This window comes from Rhinolophus hipposideros (genome assembly GCF_964194185.1).
Source record: "Rhinolophus hipposideros genome assembly, chromosome: 14".
NCBI lineage: Eukaryota > Metazoa > Chordata > Mammalia > Chiroptera > Rhinolophidae > Rhinolophus > Rhinolophus hipposideros.
Genome location: NC_138060.1, coordinates 33,336,917 through 33,364,745, shown reverse-complemented (window position 1 = coordinate 33,364,745; position 27,829 = coordinate 33,336,917). Strand labels below are relative to the sequence as shown.

Here is a 27,829-nt window from a genome sequence, read left to right as displayed (position 1 = left end):
GTTTATCAGTTTGGACTGTGTGACCCTTTGCTGTTCTTCCACAGCCCCCTAAGCTGCCCTCTGCCAAGCAAGGCACTCAGTCAACACGGTTGTCATTATGTGTTTATTTTCTGGTCTACCCCACAAGATGTTGTGTCCCCAGAGGAGAGGGACCATGCCTTAGTGCCTGTAGCCCATGTATAACACCCAGTATATGGTAATGTGTCATACATGTGACTGCCTGGCCAAATGAATGAATGAACACACATCCTGTCATCTTCGCCTTTGCAAAGTAGACTTTTACATATTTTAAGACAACATTCATGTCTACTCATTTTACTATACTTCTTTTGTCTTCACTCAACTCCCCAAGTTTCATCTGTTGTCGATGGAGGATGCGGTTTATAGAACTCTTGTCATCATCGTTCCCCTCATTTGTCACCATGTCACTAGGAACCTTTGTGCCTAGAACTGGTTGCAGTAGCCCCGATCTGCACGTGAGACTTAAGCGCCTCCATCCCAGTGACCCAAGCTCTTCATTTTTACTAATGTCCCCATTTTGCTCTAAGATTCATGGTGCAGACAGGGACAGGCCCGGACTCTAAACTCATGTTCCTGCATGCTCGGAACTAAGCCCTAATCTCCACGATGCCCCCAATGGAAGTGAGTAGAGAGAAGGCTGTTGTGTCTGAAGGTGCTGAGAATGAGGTGTAATGATGAAGGACAAGATAAGAAAGTCTGCGGGCTGGAGTAGTGAGGAAAGCCCTCCCAGAAGAGCAGGCCTTGAGGGGTGTCGGCCTAAGGGAACTGGAGGGCACAGGGGGGCCTGACATGCCTGGAGAGAGGCACTGCACAGTGGAAACACAGCCTAAGCAAAGGTCTGGTAGCCAGGGCTGTGGTCCTTGGAGGGGCAGCAACGTGGTGATTTAGGGGATGTGAGGGATTGAAATGATGAAGGGCCCTTGAATCTAGTTTTAGGAGGTTTGTTTGTTTGTTGTTTTTAATCTAATAATAATTTTAGTGAAGGTCAGAAATCTTTTTTAAGAAGAAGTTTGGAATAGGCAGGAAGGGAGTGGCAGAAAAGATGGGACGCTACAAAAATCCAGGCACAAGCCAAATGTTATAATACGTAAGATCAGTAGCAAAGAGAAGCAACTGATTCAGGACACTCACAATAGGCAGAAGAACCAGAAGGATGAGAAACAGGAGCAACACCTGTGTGAAACTGAGAACACATGTGTACAGACAACAGGAACTGTGGAGGACAGGGCAGAAGGTGCTAGAGAGAGTGACAGACAGAAGGGCGGGGCCTACCTATTTAGGGAAATAGGTAGGAGGGGTGAGGACACAGGGCCTGCTCTCCAGGAAGAAGGGACCTGACCTCCCCGGAATCTGGGGGAGATGGACCTGGAAGATGGGGACCCAGACAGACACAGATCAAGGCAGAAGCAGGTATGGGAGGTACTCCAAAATGACATGCACATTCAGCAGAGTAGATGTAAAGCTATTTGCTTAAGGAGTTGAGGGAACTTATAGAATGATCTAGAACAGCCATTGTAAGGAGTAATCAGGGAGAGTTGGAGTGAGGAGAGGAAAGAAAACAGCAGAAGCCAGACACGGAGAGGCAGGCACTAATGGGGCAGCTCAGTCTACCCAGTTAGTTTCTGCTGAGCTCGGAGACTGGATAGGCTTTGCAAAGATGGATGTGCTTTGTTATTCTTCCTCTGAACCCTGAGGAGGGGAGGAGTAGAAAATGACCATGAACCCCACATCCAGGCCCTGAGAGCTCAGCCATTTGCTGAGAGTGTAGCCACTCCATAGTCCAGAGTCAATTCTACACTCCCCCAGGCCAGGCCAGTCTGTCCCCATTCAGAGGGATAGCCTAGGTCTGGTGACAACTTCTAGCAGATCTGCAGGACCAAGAACTGCTGGCACCTGGGTACTCCAAGGTAGAGCGGGCTAGGGGTGCAGCACTCAGGAGCGGGCTGCCGACCCCTTCCCTTTGCTCTTGCTCAGGAACACAATGAGTTCAACTCCTCCATGGCCAGGAGCCAGACCAACACGGCGCGGATCGATGGCCTGCGGCCAGGCATGGTGTACGTGGTACAGGTGCGCGCCCGCACTGTGGCCGGCTATGGCAAGTTCAGCGGCAAGATGTGCTTCCAGACTTTGACGGACGGTAAGGGGCAGGCCAGTGACCTGAGCACAGGCTGGGCAGCTGGGGCGGGAGGAGCCGCACTCTCCGCCAAAATGCCAACCTCCAGCTGGATTCTGGTAGAATTCCCTCAGAAGGGTTTGCCTCCCAACAGCGCTGTGGAATAGGTTTGCCTCCTTGCTTCATTCACCAGACAGCATATCTGTCTAAAGTTCGGCGCATGTCTCTCCAATATCTAGGGGATTTGCCTTTGAAGGGCCTCTGTACCACATGCAGAGAGGCCTCTGGGTGTGTCCTGCGCGTGCACAGCAGTGAGACCCACCACACACCTCTCAGTGTCTCTGGAGCAGGGCCCAGAAGCCTGCTGTTTCACCCTCACTCCCACTGCAGCCCTCTGTTCTCAGGCACTGGGAGCTGAGCTCAAAGCCTCATTGCATGAGCCCATGTCTCCAGGAAGGAAATGGAGAGATTAAAATTTGGGGAGTGGCAGCCCCATGCACCCAGCATCTCAGAACATTTGAAGCAGCTTCATTTGTAATCTCCAGTTAGTCAGCTCAGGTGTCTCCAGAGACAATGGCCACTGTTTTCCAAATTGTCCCCAAGGCCAGAAAGTCAGTCACCAAAAACACTTCCACCTGTGGGCTTTATTAGTTCCCTATTATAATGATCTCCTCCCCTCCTCTGAGACCACCCCCCTTAATACTAATGAAAATCAGAGTTCCGTGTAACCTGAGCATTGAGTCGGGTGCGTCTGCCTGATTGGGCTCACTCACTCTTTTCCTTAGCTAGCCATTCACCATAGTGTATGCATTCATTTACCTACATACTATCTACCCAACGATCTACATTTATTTATTCATTTATGATCTATTCCTGATGGTTTTGCAAATGTCAATCTATTCCTAATCACCCAAATGGAAAGCCTTTAATTTTTCCTTTCTTACTTAAATCATAAAGGAAGAAGCCTGCCCTTATATAACATTTTATTTGAAGCCAGCACTCTCTGACTAGGCACTTGACAGAGCTTGAGGTTTTATACTGACACATTACAGTTTTTAACAATTTAAAAAATCACCAGAAAGATTTAACAATCATATGATTCCATATAAAAATCATAATATCCATTTCCTTGGGAGTAACTGTAAGAGGATGCAGTGCTGGTGGGCATTCCACGGTGAGCTACCGCTGTTCCGTGGAGTGCCCACCACTTCCCAGTGATTTGCTCCTAGATGCTTTAGTGCCAGCTGTCTGGCTCCTGTTGGACTGGAGTTTGCAACCCATTTTGAGTTTATTGTAGGTGAAATTTCTTCAGATTTTGAGGATGTTAAGATGGGGTGGAAAGGTGAGCCAGTTTATTCAGATTAGTAATGCTGCTGTATGACAAAAAACGCAGGCTGTCTTCTTTTCCTTACGGACTCTGTCCCTCTCTTGGCACCTCACTTACCATCTAGATTTATGGTCACTTTGGCATCAAGAGGTACACAGGATTAAAAGCCCAAAACTCAAAATGATCTGAGCACCGGTCTCTTGGAAATTCTGCTAGACAAATCAAGATGTAACAAATTTCTCCCAAGAAGGCTATTCCTTTTACATTGGCAGTTAAGTTTTGTAAACCCAAGAGGTGCTAGATGTAAGAGAGTTCTGGTAAGTGGCCAAATTCGGGAGTATTAATCTTAACGACTGAGGATCACACATCGGTAGTAATTACACTCGCTGATGTTCATTGAGGCTTTGGGCCCCGATGGCAGCACGAGGTGAGTCTGCAGGTTGATCAATGATGGGTCATTGAGGCTGGAGGACCTGTGGGAAGGTGACATTGCTTCATGACGTTTTGAATATATAAAGACATTGTTATAGACTTCTCATGGTGGGTCCTTGCTCTTTTTCTTTTGCCAGATTAATTTTTTAAAAAGCATCCATGTTACAAAAAGCTCTCAGCAGAGAGAAACTGAAACTTTACCTTTAGTCTTTAAAATTGATCTCTAGAAAGTGGGGGCCTTCCAGAACTACCTCCTTCTTCAGAAGTCTATTTCTCCCCCCACAGAGTTGAAGGCTAATTCCCAAACATTGGGGAGCATAAGAATCACCTGGAGTGTTTGGTAAACATGCAGACACCTGCTCTTCGCCCAGAGGTTCTGATTCAGGAGATCTGAGGAGGGGCCCAGAAATAATCATGTTTAACAACTGGGCTCAGGAGATTCTGATGCAGGGCATGGGAACCTCAGTTCAAGAGGTATTGCCATCAGGGTTGCCAGATAACGTACAGGACAGCCAGTTAAATTTGAATTTCACATAAACAATAAATAATGTTTTACTCTTAAGTATCTCCCTTGCAATATTGGGACACACACACACACACACACACACACACACACGAAATGTCTTTGGTATCATGCGTTGAGTCCCAGCTGTATGCAAAGGGTATCGGAAGGATTCTAATGTCTCTTTCTCACCTAGATGATTACAAGTCTGAGCTGAGGGAGCAGCTGCCCCTGATTGCTGGCTCGGCGGCGGCTGGAGTTGTGTTTGTTGTGTCCTTGGTGGCTATCTCCATCGTCTGCAGCAGGTAGGCCCTCCACTCCCACCCCAGCCTGCTCTCCTCAGACTAGGAAGCCCCACATTTGGATCCCTTTCAGGTCACACAGCCTGGACCAGTCATGGCCATTCTTGGACACACGGTCCAACTCCTGATCATCACTCCATCTCAATCCATAGGCAGCCAAGAATTCCCTAGATTATTTATTTTCTCTGTGCCTGGGATCAATTCCTCTATAAGAGCTAGGAAAGGCTATGAATAAACAGCACCCATCCTCAAGCCTCATTTCAGCCGAGATGTTAGCCCCCCTCACACACGACAATGTTTCAGAGTGACAGTGACAAAATTGCATTTGACCCACTGGAGCATCACAGCCTGTGCCACAACCCATCCTCTGGTTAGAGAGCCAAGATTCTCAGCAGAGGGCACAAGGCAGCTGTGTGTAGGGGAACCAAGGAGGAAAAGAGGAATTCCGAGTTCAGCAGAAGCGCTGGCCCTGAAGGCCTTGTGAATTTTTAATGCTGTTGCTACTGCTTTTGGTGGTTAGCCCAGATTCTGCTGTGCAAAGCCCTGTGGTTGGCCCCTCCCAAGCAGTGCTGCAGTGCAGCCAGAGCCCTAATAGGCATCCTCAAGAGCCTCTACCCCAAGCTCTGAAAGGGGCCCATAGCCCTGCCTGGCCTCTGAAAGACCTTGGCTTGAAAGCAGACCCAGCTGCCCACAGAGGTGGTCAAACTACAGTACCTGCCACGATAGGAGCTACACCTAAAGTGAGAGTTGCAGTCAGTTCCCCATGCCAGGAGATGCCTGGGTAAGCCCCCATCAGGACAGGAGGCCTAGGCAGAACTCCGTGGAGCAGAAAAGCTGAGAGAGCTCCTCTTCCTTGTGTTCATAGGAAACGGGCTTACAGCAAAGAGGCTGTGTACAGCGACAAGCTCCAGCATTACAGCACGGGCAGAGGTGAGTAGAAAGCACACACCCATTGCCTGACCCCTGGAGAACTACTGAGTAGAGCAGGCAAGTGCTTGGAGAGCTCCTTGTAGCCAGACTGGCCAGTCCTGACCGCAGGCCTCCTTTCAGCCCCCAGTGCCCCAGAACCGCCTCTCTTTGCAGGTCCCCAGGGAGCCCAGGCTGCCGCCCTATCTGCTGACTGCCCACTGTGGGCACTCATTGGATGCCTGGCAAGTAGATTATCTTCTGCATTGATAAGCCCATATAGGACACGGAATGCAGGGAAAAGATTGGTTTAGCAAGTCAATGAATCCTGAAATCAGACACAGTGAGAAAAGATGGAGGGTTCCCTATTAACATCTTCTGCCTTATCTTATCCAACGGAGCGGCTGGGGAATGTGTTAACCAAATTCACAGATAAGCCAGAGAACATGAATGTAGGGAATTAAAAAGATAGCAGAGCCCAAGAGGCCAAAGTGTGGGGATATCTCCCAAGTGTTTTCTTTTAAAAAGTACCTTGAAAGTTTTTCTCACTCATTATCCTACTCCTCTTTCTTTAAAAAATGACATATAGTATTTTTATAGCTAAAATTTCCCCTCACCAATGTGCAACGTAAAGTCTTATGTCAGAATTATTCTTTCATCTGTGTAATTACAACATTGCATGGTCTGAAAAGGTCTCTCACTGGGTCACTTGGGCCATCTTCCTGCCTCTAGAAAGCGGTACGCTTAATCCTTGCAGCAGACGTGATCTGTTTCTGAATAACTCCTTTTGAATTCCACGGATGTCCATAGAAATCTGTCCCAGCACTTTACGCTGTGCTGTGACAGGCTTCTTCTGTAAGCCTCACCTCAGTTAAATCCCCCTGTTGCAATGTAAGCCCTTTTCTTCCTGTTCATGCAGCAGTGAGCATGGAAAACAGACCTTGTCTACACACGCACGCTAAGCATGCCTTGAGTGGCCAGTTCAGAGAGTGAAAATGGGCTTAGAGGCAAAAGTTCTCATGGCTCAAACTCATCCCTTCTCCACTGTTACAAGACATCCACACAGCAGCTTTACCATGAAGGAGCTTATGTTCTAACATGGCCAGTGCTGGCTTGAGCTGTACGAAAGCCACTCTGTAGGTGTGGTCTTGTTCTCTAGGGTCTTTCAATCCAAGGCAAGAACCTGCTGAGGGCTTGTAGAGGACCAAGCCGCTGGCAGCTGGGCTGTTGTCGAAACAGTCATCACTGTGCTGGCTGAGAGGCCCTGAGGCTCTCCCATGGTGATCCAGGGCAGCCCCCCAATCAGCAGCAGAAACTGGGGGTGGGGATTTCAGACAGTGGCCCCTCTCTAAATACACACACACAGCTCCTAAAACACTCAGAATCCCATTTATCCCACTTTTTTTCCTACTGTAGGCCACTCCAGGCCTCCATTTTAACCAGATGTCACTGGTTTCAGGAGGGAAAACACTACTACCTTCTTTCTCTGTTCCCACATCCTGACTCCCTGCCTCATGGCGCAATCTAATGGTGCTTTCCCTTATATTAATCTGTGCATTAACCCTTGCAGGCAAGGCATTAGCTTCCCCAGCTGAACAACAAAGACTTTATTGTATCTATGATTCTCAGGGGAAGGTGCCCTCTCCTGGGAACAGCAGGATTATGAAGGGCTTTCTCCGTCTGCCTGCCTCCCGGCCTCTGCCTCAGTCTTCTGACATTTCCCCCGCTCCCTGCTCTTCATTCTTTGCCACATTGAGGGCCACAGTAAAGTCCACTTTAGATTTGGCATCCTGAGAACTCTCTGGATGAGACATTTAGAGATGGCCATGTCGACCTGAAGGCAGAGGACACAAAATTGGGTTCAAAAGGAGGAATACCATTTTGAAGATTACAGGTAGCCACGGTTAGAATGGGTTGTCCTAGGAGAGAGCTCCCATTTTAAAGGCATGCAAGCTAAACCTTGTTATTACCTGTTGGGTGGGGTACAGAGAGTTCCCAATCATGAAGTCAGGTGCAGCTTGGTGACTTGTTGGGGCCTTCTACCTGAGATCTGGCCGTTCTCCTGCTCTGGAGGGCCCAGCTCTGCTGGGCCACCCTGTGGCACCCACATGCACAGAGGTGCTTCCAAAATGTTCACAGCCCTGTTCTGGGGGACTCTGTCACCTCTAAGGTTTTCAGAAACAGGCTTCTCTGGTTCCCAGGTCCACCCAAAACTCAGTTTGCAGTCATAGTAACCTTGTTGCCACCGGTGAGGACAGCTGAGGACAGTGTTGACAGGCTGTGCATTAGCCATTTCTGTGACTCGGACAGACACAGAGTTCTTTATGGACTAGAGTTCACTCCGTTGGCTGCCTTAGAAGTCTGTCTTCTTTTTAATTCAGTTCACCTTTAATAAATGTCCTTTTCCTCTATTCATAACTGTTCTTTTTTTTTATCCAGTCCCTGAAACCTGGCTCCAATTTATACCAGGTTCTCTAAACTTACAGTCTCACGCATTGAATTGCATTAGTGCATTTTCTCCCGTGGCCATCAGTCCCTCTTACTAAAGCTATCACTATTGGAGAATCACAGCAGGAGGGCTGTAGAGCTGGAGGAAGACTCAGCACACATGTAATAGAAGAAGAAACAAGGCTCTGATGGGGGACTGCCTGGTCCCAGATGGGGAAGGGGCAGTAATCATTAATTACAAAAAGCCTATTCTGCATCATGCTTTGGGAACTTTATTCTGGTAGCTCCCTTCCACTTTTCTGACCCTGACAACCACTCTCAGAGGCAGTCATTAATCTAGAGAGGTTAAATGACTTACTCAGGTCACATGGCTCATAGGTGGAAGAAGTGGACTGCACATCACCTAAGTCTGGCTGCAGAGCCTATGCTCTTCCCATATTGCAGAGGCTCAAATTGCCTGGTGGTCAGGCGCAGGTGAGAAGGGGCTGAGGACTATTACCAGGTGTCCTGGTTGGTGGTTTGTTAGTCCCCACCCACCTCACCACCCCTCCCCCCCGGGTCCCACTACAGAAGACAGAAAGTTCAATAAAGCCTAATCTGAAGGTGTGCATGTCATTATACCTGGGGCATCCATATGCATGCCCCTCACTGTGGGATGTGGATAGCAACCTGGAACTCTGAGGGCTTCCTGCTCTGGGAGTGATAGAAAACCTGCAGCAGATGTATGTCACTGGTTTCAGAGGGAAAACCTGCAGCAGCTCTCCAGCCTCATTCATCAGTGCCTCAGCGGACCCTGCCTCATCCCTGCAGGCAGGACAGAGGGCACCAGAGAGAGGCTGATGGTCCCTTCCCTCTCAGACCTGCCTCCCAAGATGATACAAAAGCTGTGGGAGACCTAATGTAAACGTTTGCAAATGGAGAACCTTCTGTAGCCTGCCTGGTGACCAGACATGGCATATCTGGTCACTGTGAGATCATCATGCTCTCTAGGACACTGGTTTATGTCTGTTTTCTGAGCCTGCAGCACAGTGAACAGGCATGTGAAACGGAGATTGGGATCTGGGGAGACTAGAGGAAAGGTGGGTTGGGAAGAGAAAGTATGCTGGATGTAGTGTTGAATGCTTGGATGAAGAGCCTGGGAACCTGTGGTTCATGTTCAAGGTGAGTGGGCAGGACTGTGTGTTTCCCATGTCCAAGAAAAGGCAGAAAGATGGAGTGTCTTCATGGTTTATGTGGGTCAATTCTCAGAAAGTGCTGGCTGACTAAAAATTGCTTGGACAGGATGATCCAGGTATGTCAGGTGGGCTTGGGAATCTATCTTAGAAAAATTCCAGTTGAGTCTGCATTTGGGAAACGCTGCTAGGTACTGGATGGAGTGTGTAGGGGTGGGGAGAGGGGAAGATAAAAGTTTGGTAAGGGGTCAGGGGCTTTCAGAAAGCAACCTTAACAGACCCATTTCCATGTTGCAGGCAACAACAGATATAATCACAGAACTACAATTATTAAGCTTTGAGAAAAGCAAAAAAAAAAAGAAAAAGAAAAGGGTGGTGTATGTGCCCAAAGACCGTAGACCGGCCAACACACTGATTTTCACACAGGGTAAGAGGGCAGAGCACGGAGGTTGCAGAACAGAAGGGTGAGCTTGATCCCTGCTAAATATAATACTTGAAGAGACTGAAGCACATGCGTCTGGGCATTTAAAACTGAATTCAGTGACCATTAGGCACCAGCAAAGGATTATTAAGACAAAAATAATGAGGGCCTTATTGCATTTACTAGGGTTACACATTGAGTAAATTCAAGAGGAATGGTAGAGGCAGTCAATTTTCATTTTGACAAAAAGATTTGATTCTCTCCTAAGGGAAAGCATTGTAAAGTGGGGACACAGCTTGTCTTCTACCAGAAGAAAGTGGGTTAGTGACTCTGTCAGCCAGACAGGAAGTTACCGGGTTTATTCTACTCCTTGTCCAATTCAATCTCTTGTTTGTTTGATTGGTGTTTAAATTCATGAGTCAGGTGCAAGCCTAGCAATGCTTATCAAGTTTGCAGGTAAGAGTCGGCGAGCATAACTAACACCGTCGAAGACAGAATCAAAATTCAGAACTATCCGTCAGCTTTGAATGCTAATTTGAAATCTGCCAGATGAAAGGTAGAGGGATAAATCTAGAATCTAGTGTTTAGGTTAAAACAAAAAGAAAGCAGTACAAAAAGGAGGAGACCTGACTAGCTATTTGTTTGTGTGGAACAAAATGTAGGTATTTAGTTGACCACATTCTTAATCTGAGTGATATGTAGCTGATAAAGGAGCCAGGCCCTGTTACTGACACAGAATGATACTCCAGTTTTGATACTCCAATGATACTCCAGTTTTGAGCACTGCGGACTTGACCTGTATTAACTAATTTAATCTTCATAATTCTCCCGTGAGGTAGGTATTGCACATGATGAAACAGAACCTCAAGAGGGGACAAGCAACATGTCTGGAGTCTTAGAATTAGGGATGTGTGAAACCAGTTTTCAAACGCAGGTTGGACTCTGTAGTCCATTAAAATTCGGATCAGAGGAAGTGATGCACAGAGACTCTGTCCTCTGTGCTGATAGGAACACGTCTAAGAGTGACGTTCTTGCTTCTGGGGACCCCATTTCAGAAAGGACATTGTCAGAAAAGCACTTATCCAGAGGACAGCAGCTGGCCTGTGGAGGGTGTCAAGTCCTAATCTGTTACTTCAGAGACTAGGAAGCACCAGTGTGGTGTTGGAGAAATGCAGGCAGGGACCTAGAGGTCGTCATCAAGCATGATACCATCATGGAAAAGGGAAGGAATGTTGTTGTGCTGCATGAGGTTAAATGGAACCATCAAGGGAAAGATCCATGAAGGCAGACTTGCTGCAATATAACAGAGTCCCCCCGACCCCAAACTGGCGCTGTCCAACACAGAGGCAGGCTGCTTTGTGGGGAGGTGAGCTCTCTGTTCTTAGAAGCATTCAAGCAGAGATAGTTGTCAGGTAAAGATGTTGTAGAGCAGATTCTGCTTTAGGAGGGAGATTCAACTAGATTAGACCCAGAAAAAACATCTAGCTCCAAGTTTCTACACCCAGCTTTCTTGACTCTGGGTGGTAGGTGTGTTTTAGAACTATAGGGGATACAACATCTAGCCCTCTGAAAACCACCTTAGGCACCAGAGTAAAGGTCAGGTGTACCCCTAAGGGAGGGAGACAGACTGTGGAAATTTGGGCTGCCTCTTCTTGATGTAACGGGAGCATTTGTAACTGAGCATAAGTAAATAAGGGCCTTGGGGGAGAGGAGGAAAGGCCCCCTGGTATAAGAAGGTGGCTGAGTTTTCAGTGGGTGCTTATTAAAAGGCAAATAAATTTAATGAGCTAGATTCACCCATGTGTCTGCTGCTGGCTCTAAGCCAGGGCCTCTAGAAACCATGTTCACTCTTTTAGTCTTGAGCTCCTTGGCTGTGGCCCTCAGGTTCCCAGAATGATTTTCATGGCCCAGAACCAGTGGACTTTGCCTGAAAGGACCTGCCTGTCCTCGACTTTGATACCTAAGAAGCAGGGAGATGTTAAACCCTTTTCCTGAAATTCCTTCCTCAGTAGCAACTAGACTGTGGTGGTTCGCTTTCCTCCTGGAGACACATATTAGGCAATAACCGTGGTGTGAAGAACTAAGCTTGAGAATGTGGTGAAACCCCCAAACAGAAGGTGGAAGGAAGAGCACCGTCAGATCCTCAGAATGCTTTTCCGTTCAGGCTCGTTGCCCGCCCTGGGGCTCTCCTCTTGGATTCTTTCCCAAGTCCTGGCTGGACACCCAGGACCTCTGCTTTTTCTTGGAGAAAGACAACCACCCATTGTCTTGGTCTCAGGCCTCAGAAGCAGGTGGAACAAACTGTTTCTAGTGCCCATCAACCTTTCTGGTATGTTCATTCCAAGAGACGGCTCGATCTTCAGCCTTTCCCATCAGCAGCTTCAGCGACCACCCATGTGCCTCCCAAATCTACAACTCCACATCCAGTCTTCCAGCTCCGTTTCAATTCTGAGTTTTCTGACTTTGAGTCTTTGCCTATTTTATGTGCACCTTCAAAATCTAAAACCACATATACCAACTCCCCTGACCACAGGGTTTCTTTCCCAAAGTCCATTACCTGGTTCATAGGACCACTTCATTCTAGAAATCCTGACATTGCTTTGAATTCTTCTTGTCCCTCCTTAATTCTCTACCTTTAATTACTCACCAAATTCCTTTGAAATTTCTCTTGCTTCATTTTCTGTTCTCACTGTGGAATACTGTTATCTTCCACCTTAATTATTGCAATAACCTCGTAGTTGTTTTCTCAGCCTCCAGCCCCTTCCCCACGACAATGCATGTGAATGCTGCAGCCAGCCAGCAAAATGAACTCCCCAATGCCTTGCTCTCCGTACGCCCCTTCCCTGCTGATGGAACAGTTGTTAGCTGAGTGTCCGATGGAATCAATCCTAACACCTTTGTTTGGTAATCAGGGCCCTCTCATGCTAGTACATCAGCACTGTTCCACTTTAGACCCCGTTTCTCTCCACATTCAAGTGGGTCACACTCTCCTCACTCATGAAATGGTGGGCCTCTCCCTGAGCTGCGCCTCATGACAAGCTTCTCCCTCTCCAATGCATGACCATGTGACTTGTCCTTTTAGGATTCTGACCTTGAAGACTGGCATTCATACATCTCTGCCTTCTCTGGTTTCTGCAGCACTTACAGCTTGTTTCCAGGTGTGGGCTCCTGAGTCTAGCCTCTTCAGCATCGTACCCCAGTTATTTCATGTCTTAATTGCCTGAAGAAATTCATGAACTTTATTTTTCCTGTAGCTCCCACAGTCCCTGGAACAGTGCTGTTTGGGTGTCCAGTCAGTGCTGAGAAAAATGAGGAGTGATCAATGTATTGAGGCAGAGGGTAGGATGAAATCCTTTCCAGGGACTAAATTGCATATGCTTCCCTTTCTGAACTGCTTCCCTTTTGTGTTTAGATAGCTGGATCAAATTTAAATGAGTCACAAAGATGACAAAGTCTGCCTTGGGTCCACAGTGTGGACCAAGGAAACACACTTGCCTCCTTTTCATGGCTCCATGAAACCTGCTGGGACACAAGATGTCAGTGGCTGAAAACAGCCCAACTATCTTTTCTGGAACCATACTGTGGGACTCTAAGAATCTCACCATCTGGAAGCCATCAGGCTCTTCTTGGCACCCTGGAAGCCTCCTAGACAGTCGTGCTTTCCATGGACCTACTCAGCGTCCATGATGCTGACTTTGTATATTACTTTCTGAATGCACAAGAGGGCCTAAAGAGGAGCATTCAGTCTTCTTCCTCAGCTTGTAATTCCTAAATGTCACCTACTGTTTGGAACCGGCCCTTTCCCAGCTCACTTCTGCTCTTACCTGAGAACCAGGCACTTGTAAGCTTGTAAACTGACCTTTTAGATACACTCCACACATCTGCCAACATCCCCAGAATCTGTTGCAGCCTCTTCACTTTTGACAGCCCCCTGATTCTGACAATGGCCCAGAGTTCCTTTTGCCTCAGTGACTGCTCTGTGACATGCTGGAAGGCTCTGGATTGTGGCTAAGTCATTTCTCCCCCAACTTAATATATTTGAAGCCTTGGTTCATGTTTAAGATTTAGTAAATCCTCTAGGACTACGATCCTTTAAAGGGTTAGGCAGTCTAGGCTATGACCCAGCCATAGCATAAATGGGTTTTGAGGTCAAAGAACAGAGATCTATAAATTAGATCTTTAATACAAATTAATAAACAAGAAAATCATAAACTAGAAAAAAATGTTTCTCTCTCAAGGCACTAGCAATCAGAAGTTTAGATCCATACATACCATTTTTGTGCCAAAGATATATAACTTATGTTAAAAATAATTGGAAACTTAAATATTATAAACATATATTAATAATAATGGGAGGCATTGGGCAGAGTGTTGTGAAATACCTTACATTATTGAGCTATATTACATTTGATATTATTATTACTGCCACTAATAATATTTCCCCAACACTCACATTTTCTGAGCCCCGTCTCCAAATGTTTGGCTCTGCCCGAGTCGGCAGCTGACTTGAATTCCTTGTTCATTGTCTGGTGATTCATTGCACTAAATACCATTTTCCTGATAATTAAAAACTGCTCACTGGCAAGTGGGAGCAGGAACAGGCTGATGCAGGATTTATGCAGAAACACAAAATGAGCCGAAAGACAAATGACCTGTTCTGCCTAGCTAAAGGCATTCTTTTTTCTCATCATCTTTTGGGACTTGAGAAAGGCTAGCTGTAATGCGGGAGAGAAGTCTGGAGAGATGTGTCATTCGGAGATGAGGTGATGCAGTGGGAGCCATTACGTGCACGTGCTCAGCCAAATCACTCTTCTGATTTAGGGCAGATGGATCACTTCCCCCAGCCAGAGAAAGCAGGCCAGGACCATTTCCTAGGTCAGCCCCATCAGACACTATCAGAAGAAAACACCCAGCTTAAGCTATTTATTCGACTTTTTATTTCCATTTTCCTTCCTCAATGTAACAACAGTATCCTCAATTTCAGGGAAAACAAGTGATTCCTACTGTTGCATGGAGGCCAGACATTCTAATTAACATTGCATCACCACTGCGAGGCTCCTTGCAGCCTTTTCAGCTTCTTGTGAAAAAGGCTTCAGTAACAATCAAAATCCCTGGCCCCAGAAGAGTAGCTGTGACATCACATGTGTGTGCATGCGTGCACATGTACACACACGCGCGCACACACACACACACACACACACACTCCATAATTCTACAAGTCAGCAAGTGTCATGCAGGGTACCCTGCTCGCTGCGCCATTTGTCGTGCAGGGTCTCAGCTCCCACTCCCCGCCCAAGAACGCAGGACACGGTAAGGCCAAAAAGGAACACCCATGGAGCCATAAGTAGGGGAGTCAAACCAATATATTCTCGCTGGCGGCTGGGCTGGAGACACAGGAAGCAGGATCTACATAATCTGCCTAACAGCAGTCCGCGCTTGCCAGCCACCATCTTCTTGCTAGCCCCCATTCCTTCTCTGCTAGCGTAGCCACAGCCGTTATATTAGTGGCCAATGGCCTACGGGTTACAGCTGACGGCCAACTAGCCACAGCTGCTGGCATCTGATCACAGTTGATGGCCATTTACTACCCGAGCCAGCACCTTTCTATGTGAGGCCGAGAGCCTGGAAACTGTTTTTTGGGGTTTTGTCCCCACAGCAAGGTAGCAAACCTTTCTTCGCGAGTAAACTGCACCTGTCATTACAGTATGAACTTTCTCCCATTTAGGCGCATTTAGTTGCCCATTACTGGCCTAAAAAATCCTGGCACTATCATGAGATAAACCATTCCCTTCTGGGAATAGCTGCTTCCCCGAACTGATTGGGGCCAATATCTGTAAACCTCATTAACTCAGAATCCTTTCTCATTCATTCTGATATATGTCGTTACTTGCAAACCATTCATTAAAGCACATTCTAGATTGTTTAATTAGTTTCCATGGAAGAGATCCTGTAGGACAGTTTAGCATACATCGTTTAAAAGCCCTGGATCTAAAATAACAGTGTAGTTACTTTTAAAGTAACTGATGTAACCCTAAGCAGCTTACATCCCCCACTGCCCACCCCACCTCGCTTCCCCTCCTTACCCCTTCAAACACTTCCTAGAACAATTTACTAACAGTTATCATGAGTATATGAATTTGTGAGCCCTCTCTGTACATCAGGCACTGTACTAGGTATGTCATTCACAATATGTTCTTTCATGTTACCACCAGCCTGGAAGGGAGGTGTTCTTGCCTCCACTGGCAGAGGCGCAAATTGTTAAGAGATGGGTATAAGGAAGGTGGGGGGAGGGAGGTGAGGGTAAGGGGGATCAAATATATGGTGATGGAAGGAGAACTGATTCTGGGTGGTGAACACACAGTGGGATTTATAGATGATGTATTACAGAATTGTACACCTGAAATCTATGTAATTTCACTAACAATTGTCACCCCAATAAATTAATTAAAAAAAAAAGAGATGGGTGTGGACTTGCTGCATTGTGCTGGGCTCCTCCGAGGCTTTGAGGTTCTGATCGCACCTCTGGGCTCTCAACCTCCTCTCATCTCAGCACAGACTTTGGGAAAAGTCACAGGTTGTTGACACTGACTGCTGTCCTTTTTGCATTTAAAGTGGGCGTGTTGTTGCCTCATCTCTCACCCTCACCCCTCCAGTGCACACTGGCCAACTTTTACCTGTAGCATCTGCATTTTTTTCTTAATTTAATTTATTTAGGTAACATTCGTTAGTAACATCATATAAATTTCAGGTGTCAAGCATTATAATTTCATATCTATATACCCTATGACATGCTCACCATCCCAAATCTAGTTTCCCTCATTACCATATACTTGACCTACCTTTACCCAATTTACATAAATGCTCTCTCTGGCCATGGAGCTTCCTGCCCACCTATGCAGCAGACTGTGTGGCCCCCACTCAATGACTGGTGGGAATCATGTGGTAATACACAGATCCCTCCCTGCTAGGGTGGGCCAACTATGAAGATTTTGGTGGCTTACATTGGCTCTCAGAGCTGCCCCAAGGGGGCTTTAGCCTGCTTCAGTTACCCATGGTGGTAACAGGGACTTCTTGGGATCACCTCCCAGATAAGCCATTTGTTTTCAAAACCTTGTCTCAAGGTTTGCTCCTGAGGTGGCTGATCTGGCTTTGTTAGACACTTTCAGCCTGTTTTCAGTCCTCCTTGCTCTTCACTTGTTCTCTAATGAGAAAGAGACAAATGCCCCTCTCTATTTTCCCTTTTATCCACTGTTATTAAAGTAGAATCAATTTCTCTCTCTCTCGCTCTTTCTCTCTCTCTCACTCACTCTCCCCACCCGCACCTTCCACCCCCCAGGATTAGAACATTCTATTTGTTGTGTCTACATTTCAGTCAGTAGATTCCAAAATCAGTGATATCATCCCCAGGTTTCCAAGGTGCATTCTAGGATGGTGTTGCCCAGCCTAAAGCAGGCTGTCTGGCATGCTAGGTGTGATTATATATAATGACTGGGGATAACCCATATTCCAGAAAAGGCAGTTCCTCTGGGCAGGGCAGCTGGCTCTCTTTGGCTTAGAGAAACATCCCTTTCAATTCTTTGCTGTATTTTCTTTCTCCCTTTGGATTGTACTCTGGCACTGTCAATCCTTGCCTGAATTGGTGACCAAGCCAAAATTAATCTAGGAGAGATGGAGAGCCACCCGAAGATTTTTGGATGAAAAATGTCAAAACTAGACCATGTGTGAAGGGCTGGGCATCACCCAAGGATAAGCTGGATTGAGGGTGCAGTGCTGACAGGCCAGAGCTCAGGGAACCTGAGGTCCAGTCTCAGCCTTTGTCCCCAGCTGCGGGCACACAGCACTTGGGTTTCTCTAGACCTGCCTGCCCTGCTCACCTGGTTCTTCCATGAACCAGGCAGCAGCGGTGGGCAGGGAAAATGACTCCCCTTCTCCAGGATGGGATGCTAGACTGTGTTGTTTAGCTTTCGGAGCCTCCCTCCCCAGCACACCACCACCATGAAAACAATTTCTATGCTTTGCCTAGTAACACATCTAACATGTGGAAACATTCTATTGTGAATGAATCCATTTGTTTCCTGGGGTCCATTTCCTTTTTTGTCCCCTGTCCTCCACTTTTTGAATCTAGTTTTTCTGCAATGACAATTCTCTGTTTTGTCCCCTTGCACACCTAGTTATCTTGCTACTGTAAACATCAGTGACAAAGTCTATATTCCTTTATGTATTTCACATTCACCATTTTATTCGTTTTTCATACTTCAGTGTGTCTGAAGTCATGGGGATTCAATTACCATTTTTCTTTCATTCCACCTCATTTTTCTACATAGACTTTGCTCTTTTCTCTGTCAGTATTTTCTGTGTTTTTCTCTTCACATTCTCTCTTCTGGTATACTGTCTTGGTATTTCCATCTTGAGGTTTTCCTAATAGCAAATTCTTTTTTTTTTTTTTTTTCCCTTCTAAATCCATCGTCATCCCTCTTCCAGGCCTGGACACAACCGTCAGTAATAACCTTAACAGTGGCCTCCACTCAGGAAAGTTGTCAAGTTGATAAATATTGATATCTACCCTACCATTTTACCACCACTTTTCCGCTAATGCATTTGGTTGGCATCAATCAGCTACTGTGCCTTCTGTGAGTGCCCAGTGTGGGAACTGGTCCCGATCTGTCACTTATAAGTAATCTGCTCCACATTTCATCAAGAGCTCAAATACAGAAGAGAAGATGGAGGAGAAGTAGAGGACAGAGAACCAGGCGAGCGTGGCCCAGAGGGAAGGGAGATGGGAGGCCTAGCAAGGCAAGGAGAGGCAGCCTATTGTACAGGAGAGATTCCTCTTACTGCTGGGGACAGCAACCTATGCTTAATCGCCACCATATCCTCTTTGGGATGTTAACCCTGCTTATCTCCTCCAATAAGGCTCCCCAGGGATGAAGATCTACATTGACCCCTTCACTTATGAGGACCCCAATGAAGCTGTCCGGGAGTTTGCCAAGGAGATTGATGTATCTTTTGTGAAAATTGAAGAGGTCATCGGAGCAGGTATGGCTCTCCCCTCCCCTCATTTCTGTTCTCTTGGTGTCCGAACATCTTCTCCCCCACATTCTAGGTGTTCTCTACCATCTTTCTCCCTAGAAGATGAGATCAAAACATCTATAATGTGCATCTAGGGATCTTTTGGGGACCTTGATCATGTTTGGTGTTGCAGAGAATTCAGCTGTGGTTTTAAAAGATTCAGAAATAGCTCTGGAAATGGACCACCAAATTCAGATAAGGAAAAAGATATAGGAAACCAGTTGAGAAGATTTTAAAAGAAATATAAATTTTTAGAAGCTTGCCTTAGTCTCCCACTCACTGACAATGATATCTCCATGGCTTTGGGCCAAGATTTTCCCCCATATTTTTAGTTACCCTTTTCCTGCATACATGTATTTGGAGACAGATCATGGTGAACTGAAGGAGAACCATTGTTTCCAGAAGAAAACCCACCCATAACCATATTTTCTACAAAAGATCTATGATACGGATAGTAACACAAGACAAATTTCACTCCCAAGACACATGTGTGCTCTCATCCATCTTACTGCATTGGAGTAGAAATTCAGCCTAGCAGAGAACTAACTGCCTGACTAACTCTTCTAACTCTAACTTCCTAACTCTCAGGAAACCCTACCAAAAGGCTTATCTAGAATTTTCATCTTTCTCTGATGGACCAGTAGTTGAGTCAATTTGGCAATGGACCCAGGCTTATTAATGTAGATGAGTAAAATATCCCCAAATAGTATTACTTTGTAAGTAATCTCTTTACTGCCTTCTCTCTGAATCTTTTGGATCCTCTTAAAAGATGCATTTGTTTCATGTCTTCTTTTCCACTTTTGTATTCTTCTAAAACATTCTTTGTCTTTTCTTCTTCTTTAATTCTTTTAACCATTGTATAAGCTCTCGTCACTCATAAGCTGCAGTCTTCGTAGCTCCTGTGTCTAGAAATGTTTTATTCATATATTCGGAGAGTCATGGAGTTGCCTCTTCCAATAATATTTTAACTCAATAAAATATATTTAGTCAAAGTCTTACAGACAGCCACTTCATATATTATCTTTAGGGGGAAAGTCACCGTTCTTCCATTCACTCCCTCGCTTAATGCACTGAGGGGTCAAAAAGCCATCTGTGAAATTGGAAGTCACATTTGAAAGCTTGACCCATTAGGCCACCATTTTCATGCTCTGGTTTCCCTCTTAAAGAGCTCAACCTCATGGCATCACTGCGGTGGGTGCTGGGATGCTCCCTGTCAGGACACACCACTCTCCTCCCACCGGCCCCTCAGGAGTTCCAGCCAGCTGGCCATGATCTGATCCACATGAGTCTCTACATATTTCCCATTGACTTTCATTAAATATGTTACTGAACCACGACTTTTACTTCTGTGCAGATAATTTTTTCTTCTTTAGATGCTGACATATTTAAGGATCTTGCCTTGGAAGGCTGAATACCAGATAGATTGGATTACTCTCAGGGGCTCAGATTTCTCCAGTAAACTTGGGAAGGCGAGCTTTCAGTCCTGCACCCTGTTTCCCCACATTATTAATTGTTGTTATGTCATGTGGTAATGGTGTTAGTGATTTTAATGTTGTTATTTATGTCATGTGCTTAGAGTGATGTGTCCTGGCCTGCATTTCATTCCAGGGAATACACATAAGCCCCCTCCCACCTTTGCAAGGGAAGGAGTAAAGAGCCTTCTCACTTATGATCCTGCCAGGCAATTACAATTGGGGTGAGCTCACAGACTGCTGGGTGCCTATAAAAGGACAGTTGATGGCCCTGTGCCATCCTTCTATTTTTGTGTAGCTTTTCCTGATGTTTGTGCATTCTATTCAGAGAAACCCAGTCCTCTTTGTGGTACATGGTACTGGGAAAGGATGGATACATTGAGCAATTCATAAGATGCCCAGTAGCTTGAGATAAAGACCTCTGCCTGGTTTCTGCTGACTACCCTCTACCAGACACCCATCTCCTTGAGATTAAGAAATCCCAGAGCTAATTCCTGTGGATAGCGATTCACTATGTGTAACTTGATGCCCTTTTTACAGAAGAGATTCTTGGCTGGAATCAATCTTTCTCCATTCTCCAGTTCTTGTTCTCCTCAGTCCCCACTCTTCTCCCACACCCTGCCTCACTGAGACTGACTTCACTTCATGGTAAAAGAGCTGGTGTGAAGGTCACGTTAAAACAAATAATTTTGTAAGGTAAGGTTTATACAGTGTAACTGACTATATTTCTCTTAACCACCTGGCACCTGGCAGATTTAGAGCAGGGAGCAAAAACTGAGCACAATCGTCACAAAACATGACAAGAAGAATCAGAAGTCATCTGTGCTTCCTTCACTCGTTTCTTCATCAAGTTTTGCTGAACACTTCTTGTATGCTAGATGTGGCATTCCAGAGATGAACAAACCGCTCTTCCACTACCAGGTCTTACAGTCTTAGTGGCAAATAGGCCAATAATGTGTTCCTTATTTTACACCATCCACCACACAGGTGTGTTGGGCCAACGGTGCTCAGCATCTGGGTGGAGAGAAGGGGATGGTCAGGAAGACTTCCCAAGGGAGATAACCTTTGGCCTGAGCTTTCCAGGAGGAAAACTAGCAGAAAAAGTAAGTTTTTGTGAAACTCATGAGATAATAAGACAGAAGAGGAGAATGTAATGATTTAAGGAGAAAGAGTAATATGACCTTCCAGCAGTGGTGTGCTGGAGCCAGCTTACACGACCTTTCAAGAGCCACTTGTGTGCATATCTTTCCATCCCTATGTTCAGTGACATCATATTGGTAACTTGACATCAGCTTTGGTAGGAGTATTTATACCATGGGAACTGGTAAATGCTACAAGTGTTTCCTTATGTCTTTGTTTTGGGGAGAGCTGGTAGTTGAACACTTACCCACACGTTTCCAGATTGCGCAAGGTTATTTCAAAGACATAGGAGAGGAATCGGCCAATGCCTGCTGAGTATAGGGCCAGAGGAGAGGGTCGTGTTTGTTGCAGGAGGGATTAAGTTCAAAGCTCACGATCCTCATTCATTAAACATTGATTCTGTGCCTGCGACTGTACTGGATGCTGGAAAATACACTCCATGCCAGCAATCTTGTCCTGCGTGGGTTATTGTTTAACATAGACACACAGGGCCACTCCACAAGAGGAAGGTAGGGGATTGAGAACTAAGATGAGGGGCTCGGACAACACATGCTTGGAGGTGGGAAAAGGAGAGGCCTGGTGTCAGAGGAGGACCCCTGGCAGAGGGATCTGTGAGGCCCCTGAGGATGGAGAGGCTTTGCGTGGGCTGACACTCTGTGCAGCACCTACTGAGAGCAAGGAGGAGAGAAGGCTGCTTGCTGGGGAGGGATTTTTCTGAGGGTAAGTATCGATTATTAAGGCTGCAGATTCAAGCTGATTCCCAGAGACCCAGAGGCTGAGGGATAGATTTTATCAATAGAAAATGGTGAATTCCTATAGGTTTCTGAGCAGGGTAGGTGATAGAAATGAGGTGGGGAACAAACTGATAGATGCTCTGTGTGGAGTGGACTAGAAGGCGGGTACTGCCTTGTAAGGCATGCAGACCCAGGATGGGGCTTTGCCTGGAAATGTAGAGAGGCTTTGTGGGGTCAGATGCTGGGATCCAGGGTGGTAAGGAAGGCTTCACTAAAATAACTAAACTGATCTAAACCAAAAGATATCCAAACATGGTGAATGGAAAAACTAGTGGGCATGGTGACTGGAGTTGATGGGGAGACATGGCATGGAGAGATTCCGTGGCCAGAAATGAGGGGAACAAGATTAAACATCTTAAAGGGAGAGGAAAGCAACCCAGTTCCCAGAGTGTGAGTAGCAATGGTTATGCAGGTGAGCAAAAGCCAATAGAGTAAAATCTAGAAACTATGAGGCAGATGAATTGCATCAACTGCCTCAGTTTCTTCTAAAATTGTGGAAGATGTTGAACAAAGGAATAAAAAAATAACTATGAGCCAAGTGTGGTCCCATTCAAGAAGTCTGAACTATAATTATTCATTGATAATTCTGTTACTATTTGTTTAATGCCCATGTTTCATCATCAGGCTCAAAGTTGTATGGGGGAAAGAGAACGTGCGAGTTCTTTTTTGTCCTCTGCCTAGCCTAGTGTGTAGCTCTCAGATGCTCAATTAAATATTTGTTGCATATAATCGAATGAAAGTAGATCCTTGGGGAAAACATAACAGGAATGAGAACTGGGTTGAGCTTGGGAGAATGGGAAAAGACTGGGGAGAAATGGAGTGCTCTGAAAGTGACCCAGTGGAATGAAGGGAGGCCAACCCTTCAGAGGAAGGGTTCTCTCTTCCTATCTGAAGATAGTGAAAATAATTGGAGTATCTTTAGAGAGGGCAGCAGACTATCTGGTGTCTTTGGAGAATATCATCTCTGTAACCATGAGTCTGACTAATAAAAATCATGGCATAGGTCAATTCCAATGCACTGGATAATTCTGATCTGTTTGATCAGTAGACTTGCCCAGAGCTCAACCAGGGCTGCTATGTATGATTGGGCCCCTATGGCATGAATGGCTCTCCTGGATTATGCAGTGTGTACCCTGTATAACTATGCAGCAGCCCTGAGTGTGATTGTCAAGTGCATGAAAATGTAGGTAGAGGTGTCACGAGAAGCTATCATCTAGGGGAAGACATGCCAATTGTATTTTAGTTAATAAACACATCTTCATCTAAGTCTAGCAGCTGCTGATTCAGCATTTCCACAGATGGCTTACTATGAGCAAGAAGGGGGCTTGAGGTGAGAAGGCTGGGTACAGAGAGTTGGGAGAGGGAATTTGTGATGTGTACGAATGGGAATGGAACCAGCTAGGCCCATGCCTTCTCTCTTTGAAGGAGAGGATGGATGTTTGAGGATAATTTGGTAGAAAGGCCACCTGCCAGCCTGACTTTCTATGACTCATTCAGAGTGAGGGTGGGTAGCATGAGGATAGCCTCCTTTTGGGTAACAGTGACAGCAGGAAGTTTCTAGAAGAGGAAAGCAAATAGGTGTCTTCAGTACTTATAATTAATATAATTGGCATGCATTGAACACTCACTGGATGTGTGTGTACACTGGTGAGGAAATCAACGTTCAGAGGATCACTTGCTGAAGGTCGTGCTGCCAGTTGAGGTAATGATAGCACAAGAATTGAAACCCAGGCATGGCTGATTTGACTGTGGTGAATGTAACCCCCATACTATCTGCTACTTTGGTTATTGTTCTGGAAAAGAGCAGCTAAGTACACCGGGACATTGCTTCTGATGATAAATTCTATCCAGTAGTTTGGTGTGCCCAAACCTCTTCGCTTGGAATAAGGACCCTGTCCTAGAATTTAGTATGCCCATCTGGTGTGCTTCAAAGGCTGTCTCACATTACCTGGGGACAGTATGTTCTTCCTGGAGTACGCTGGTACCATCAGCTAGTATTCCTCTTCTACTAATATGATCAGTTATCTGCCTTAAGAAGGACAAAAGTGAGGACCCAGGTGTTTAGCATTTTTAATTCTACGTGTTTGCTTATGTTAGGAAAATAATAAGTGATATATAGATATGACATTGCCTAATGACTACTAAAAGCTAGAAGATAAAAAAAGAGTTTGCTGTCACCATCTAGGTGTTAGGTATTGTGGACAGTGTGGCGGTTCCATCTCATCTGCCAACTCCCATGGCCTGGTAATGGGAACCAGAGGGCCTATGCTGAAAAGGAGGAATGTGGTAGTGATCAGTTAGTAATGTCTGCTCTGGGTGCAGGGTCTGGTTTTACGGTCGCTGGTTCAGCCATAACCTACTTACTTGCCTTGCACAGGCTCCTGTGATAAAACTTGCTGGAAATCATACTTTAAAACCTAGTTTCAATTTATTCTTTAAAAGTCCCTTTTCTGGGGGAAGCTTGAATTAGTAACTAGAAGCACTGCTTTCCTTTTTCCCCCCAAGGCAGTTTGTGACTTCAAAATGCTGCTGGAAAAAAAAAAAAAAAAAAAGAGTGCAAGTGTGTGTAGATTCCTGCTGCACACAGCCAATAACCACTTCCTGAAATACCTGCTGGCAGGTTGGATGTTTCATTTTCAAAAATTGAAAATTCTTTCCTCCTGACTTTATACTTAATAGTTGAGGCATTTAATGCTGCTGAACCATTTTTTCTCTCTTCCTCATTTTGCTAAGGAAGGTAGGACAGGGGAACTGGCAAGGAGCTGAAACTTGTAGAGAATCATTTCAGCCGCTGCCTGGGAGGACAATCACAGGAACTAGCTAAATGACCCTCAGCTGATAACCTTGAGGGCAGTTGTTCTCAGACGTGAGCCAGGCTTCAGAATCACCTGGAGGCGTGTGAAAACCCAAGTTACAAGACCTCACCCACTCAGCTTCTAATCCAGTAGGTCTAAGCGGGGCTCGAGAATCTGCATTTTTCTAACAAGGTCCCAGGTGCTGCTGTTGGGCAGAAACCACAGTTTAAGAGCCCCTGCTGAGAGCTACTGGCCATCAAACTGTCCTCCAGCTAGAGCTGGGTCCTAGCCATGGGGAGGTTTTGCTGTAAGAGAGCCTCCAAGGTCAGCTGCAAAGATGCATGCCAATCAAAGTCAAGCTAGACCAAAATTAGACTGGCTGCAATTACTGTCAGTAAAGGATCGGCACAGAAAGAATCAAGCACAACCACTACCCCAGTCATTCTTATAAGCATCTGTTTGAAGTATAATATTAATGCTTGATGGGTTGAAAATATTTTTAGGGATTATGAATTTTTATTTAAAAAATGAAAAATGTATGGTCATGATTGAGAGCTCCTGTAAAAGGAAGCTCTTTACAGTTCACGTGGCAAATCTAAGCACCACAGACCTCAAGTCCTGGCCCTAATGATAGGAAAGGTGTCAATAAAGCAAAAATAGTTTCCTGAGAATAGTACAAGAACCTAAGATCAAAGACCATACGTGACGGCAGTTTCTTAGGTTGTAAACATTAGAAGGTCTTGATTTTCTGTTTGTTACTAATCACGACAATATCCCTATTGACCCCCACCCACTCCCTATGAGGCTGTGGAGACACGAGAGGGCCAGAGTCCCCAGAGTTTAGCACCATAGGCTTACCTGGGGACAACCTCCACAGCCCAGATACATCAGCAGGACGTCCCCACTCTCCCTGGCAAAAAGCCCTGCTGCGCCTTAGATCAACTTCCACCAAGTCCCACGAGGCTGCCAAAACCTACTTTCCTCCCTTTTCTCTTTCAGTACCCTCCCCTACTCCCTACCCACATGTGTCTCCAACAGTTTAGTTTCCAGAAAGTGCTTTCTCACAAACTCCACACCCTGTTAGGAAGGGCCACCAGTCCGTCATTGATTTCTTATTGTACAGAGCTGGGAAAGCTAAGACTGGAGAAGTCATGTGCCCAAAGTTGGGTGGTGGGCTTGGCATGGATGTGAACTTCTTCCTCTACTCCTGGCCAGAGTTTTCCCCAACTGTACTCGGGGGCCACTTAATTACAGGGTGGAGCATAGCCTCTGAGTGAAGACTGTGGATTAAGTGGCTTCATTTGCAGTTCGTGCTTTGAAAACCTCTGGGCTTGGAGAACATGAAGTTGTTTCTTTGCCAAGCAGGAAAGGAGCTATTTTTACAGACTCACCATCATTTAAGCCACTGCTTTCCAGTGATTGCAGAGCAGATTTCTGAGAGCAGCCGCCACTGTCGTGACTGACTACAAAGCCCATCTCTTCCTACCCAAGGAAAGCATCTTTTCTAAGACTTTATTTTTTAAGAGCAGTTTCAGGTTCACAGCAAAATTGATGGGAAGGTACAGAGATTTCCCATGTACCCATGCACAGCCTCCCCCATTATCCACATCCCTCGCCAGAGGGAACATTTGCTACAATTGATGAACCTGCCCTGATACATCATAATTATGTATGGACCTGAGTCCATAGTTTACATAAGGGGGTAACTCTTGGTGGTGTACATTCTATGGGTTTGGACAAATGAATAATGACATGTATCCACCATTATCATATTGTACAGAGTAGTTTCACTGCCCGAAAAATCCTCTCAGGAGAGCGTATTTTTATTGTATACTTTTTTAAAACTGCATGATGATACCCCCACACAGGGTGCAATTTAAAGCTAAAGTATTAGAAGCACTACACTTGAAGACCAATCAACCACAACGATTAAACAATGAAATAATATTTGTCCGTTAGGAAAATCATGTGATCCACACCATTTTATGGGGCTAGAACTTTCCAAAGCCACATTTTTGTTGCTTTCTTCCTTCTTTTCTTCTTTCTTTCCACTCACGTCTATAAAACCCACCCTCTTCGTTGGGCTCTGTGCGTTGAGAGGTGGCCCATATGCAAGCACTGCTTTCAAACGAATTCAAAGGGGTAGAGAAAATTGCAGGGCCTTTGGGAGTTCACTGAGCCCCTTGAAAGATCCTTGAGTGGCTTAGATTCGTGGTTCTCAACCTTGGCTGCACTTAAGAACCACCTGGGCAGCAAGAACTGGCTTCATGGCCTGTGACCAGTACAGTCACACTGGACCCCATGCTCAGAAGAGCCCACACTTGGTTAAATGTTCAGCTGTCACCATCTTGAAGTTCTTGGTAATTTTTGAACAAGGAATCCTGTTTCTTTTTTCGCCCCACAAATTAGGTAGCTGATCCTGTGGGCAGCTTTTAAATATGTCCATGCCCAGGCTGCACCCAGACTAACTAATTGGAATCACTGGAGGTGAGACCCATGCCCCTTTCCTTTGGAAAGCTCCCCAGATGGTTGCAGTGTGTAGCCAACTTTGGGAACCACTGTTGTAGAATGGAAGTCTTCACCTGAGGGTATTTGTGTGTGTGTTGTGGGTAACATCAGATTCACCTGGGGTGCTTTTCCAAATTTCTCACACTGATGTACAGAAATTGATAAATACTCTGATTCCTAAATATTCTGATCCTACTGGACTAGCTAGACAGGGACTTTCGATATGACATTTGTCTATGAGATAGTTCTATTGTGTTTTCTGTTCCCTGGATACTGAGTTGCTGTGACAGTAATTGCATATAAACTGTTAGGACCTGCACATTTGGGGCACAGTGGTCCCTGGATGGTGACTTCATATCCACACAGGTCTGTTCTCTGTGGCACTGCTTACCGAAAAGACCTACTGA

The 27,829-nt window shown here is 45.7% G+C and overlaps 1 protein-coding gene across 3 annotated transcripts in view; it reads left to right on the top strand.

Annotated features, from left to right (window-relative positions):
* The window catches only part of EPHB1 (EPH receptor B1), a 427,967-nt gene that overhangs the window by 334,500 nt on the left and 65,638 nt on the right, over positions 1 to 27,829 (top strand). For 2 of the 3 annotated variants that reach the window (XM_081072777.1, XM_081072779.1), the window contains 4 exons: positions 1,996 to 2,158; positions 4,592 to 4,700; positions 5,563 to 5,627; positions 18,558 to 18,680. In XM_081072777.1, coding sequence (XP_080928903.1) covers positions 1,996 to 2,158; positions 4,592 to 4,700; positions 5,563 to 5,627; positions 18,558 to 18,680 — 460 coding nt within the window. The remainder of the gene's footprint in view (positions 1 to 1,995; positions 2,159 to 4,591; positions 4,701 to 5,562; positions 5,628 to 18,557; positions 18,681 to 27,829) is intronic. The other variant, XM_081072778.1, reaches the window with a different exon arrangement.